Below are 2318 nucleotides of genomic sequence, written 5' to 3' on the forward strand. Positions count from 1 at the left end.
GGGCACGTCCTTTCCTCGGCGACGGAGAATACAGGAGAGTGGGATCCTTAGAGGGTGTTTTTGCTTTCCTTTGGATGATAGTACGGATACAAAGGAATGAGATCGTAACAAAACAGATATTCAAGCAACAAGTATATGCTCCTAACTGAAGAGAGCAGCTATCTTCGAGCTCAAAAAGTAAAAAATATAACAGTACTAAATGCATAAACGAAAACGCGTGGCTGAGGAGAAACGGGTATTCCATAAACAAAAATATATCGGCATCACAATGAATAAGACCACAGCGGACTACTACAGCTCGAGTATCCTGAGAGGAGGCCCCTCCGTGAGCGCCCCAACCCCCGCCCGCGTTCCCGCCTCGGCCCATCACTGCGCCTTAGCTCGCCGCCATGGGCCCGGCATCCGCCTCCAGCCGGCGCCGCACCCGTACCACGACCTGCCCCGTCACGCCACATCTCCCCGCGCCGGGAGACGTCAGGATAATATCTGGCAGCGCCTCGGCGGGTTGGGCGCGGCGAGCACGGAAGGCCAGCCGCGCCACCTGCCCCGGGCTCCCATCGACGGCCTTCGAGGACACCGGACCGCCACCTCTGCTGCGCCATTACCATCGACCTCGACCTTCATAGATGGTAGACTCGAGAAAAATGAAAGGTGCGTGAGACCAAAGCACCAACAGCTGGTAGTCATCCCACCCACCACCATCGCGGCGGCACCATGACAATCAAGGGCGACGCTAGGAAAAAAAAAGTTATAACAACTAGACTTCTTGACTGTCAGCACGATCTTTCGGGATGAAGACGTCGGACCTTCCGCTTCCTACCAGGATCCCCTTCCACGCTGTCGCCGCCTCCACCACCATCAACCCCGTCATCACCTTCACCACTATCGTCTATTCCACCATCACCTTCACCACTACCTTTGCCTACAACTATCGTCTATTTCACCATCACCCATCATCATCACCTTCAGCACAACCACTGCCTACCATTATCGCCTATTTCACCATCACCACCATCCACCCCATCACCACCACTATCACCCACAACACTACCACCCCTATCATCACAAGCAGCCCCACCATCAACCATCTACTACCATCGACATTAGCAGAATGCCCTATACCATCACCATCACATACCCTCATCATCATCACCACTACCACCCCTATCACCACAATCATAACTACCCCCATCCTCACTAAAACCACCACCACCCCTAGTCCCACCATCACTCCCCTCCTCTCACCGCAACCACCATTCCCCCCCACCACAACCCCCTCCTCTCCACCGCGCACCGCACTCTTAACAACCATCAAGTATTATAAAAGAGTGAAGGAGTGTGCGCAGCCTTGAACCACCCTCCGACCCTTGTACTGGATAAGCAAGCGAGAGCACGTACTTGGAGTCTATCGAAGGAGGAGGGAGGGGGGGAGGGGGCCGTGGAGGATCTCTAGTGGAAGAGAAGGGAGGAAAGGGAGAGGTGGATGTGTGGTGGATGAGGAAGAAGGGGGAGAGGGGGTGAGTGAGGAGGTGGAAGAGGAGGAGGGGGGAAAGGGAGAGGGGGATTATGGACGAGCAGAAGGGAGGGAGATAGAGGGATGTGTGGGGAAAGAGGAAGGAAGAGGAGAGGGGGATGTGTGGGGGAGCAAAAAGGAGGGGGAGAGGGAGGAGGAGGAGGAGGGAAAAGGGGGGTGGGTGTTCCACAGTGTCGTTGTGCTCTCACGGGCTAATTGTTCCCGTGTTCACTCATCGATAGCGGATCATCGAACGTCTTGTTAATAAAGACCGATAACAATAATGTATCGATGCAATATGGTCTGCCTCAAAGAGAATCAGATTCAACTGATGACCATATAGTAAAACAAATGAGCAAAGAACAATCCGTAAATCGGGTAACGTCCTGCAAAGTGAGGAGTCCTACCGAAGGACATGTCCCGGCTGATCTCCCGGTAAGGAAGTTCACCTACAGGACGTTGGCCGATGGTGAACCTGTGGCAAAATCACGGCTCCTTCGCCACGTTATTCCATGTCATTTAAGAAACGACTACAATTCTTCCTTTCAAATATGAGGATGTGCAGAGAGTGAGAGAGAGAGAGAGAGAGAGAGAGAGAGAGAGAGAGAGAGAGAGAGAGAGAGAGAGAGAGAGAGAGAGAGAGAGAGAGAGAGAGAGAGAGAGAGAGAGAGAGGGAGAGAGAGAGAGAGAGAGAGAGAGAGTTGTGTGTGTGTTTGTGTGAGTGTGTGTATTTAAGTGTGTGTGTGTGTGTGTGTGTGTGTGTGTGTGTGTGTGTGTGTGTGTGTGCGCGCGTGTGTGTGCGTGT

The 2318-nt window shown here is 53.1% G+C and overlaps 1 protein-coding gene across 1 annotated transcript; it reads left to right on the plus strand.

Annotated features, from left to right (window-relative positions):
- Window positions 1–791: 791 nt before the first annotated feature.
- On the plus strand, window positions 792–1352 carry LOC113822135 (platelet glycoprotein Ib alpha chain-like). The gene has a single exon (XM_027374667.2). It carries the CDS (start codon window positions 792–794, stop codon window positions 1350–1352), a length of 561 nt encoding a protein of 186 aa, XP_027230468.2.
- The last annotated feature ends 966 nt before the right edge of the window (window positions 1353–2318 follow it).

The sequence above is a fragment of the Penaeus vannamei genome, unplaced genomic scaffold, assembly GCF_042767895.1.
Source record: "Penaeus vannamei isolate JL-2024 unplaced genomic scaffold, ASM4276789v1 unanchor3755, whole genome shotgun sequence".
Taxonomy (NCBI): Eukaryota; Metazoa; Arthropoda; class Malacostraca; order Decapoda; family Penaeidae; genus Penaeus; species Penaeus vannamei.

Excerpts from the sequence above, each read along its gene's own strand:
- LOC113822135 (XM_027374667.2), top strand. The coding sequence starts at position 792 with ATGAAGACGTCGGACCTTCCGCTTCCTACCAGGATCCCCTTCCACGCT.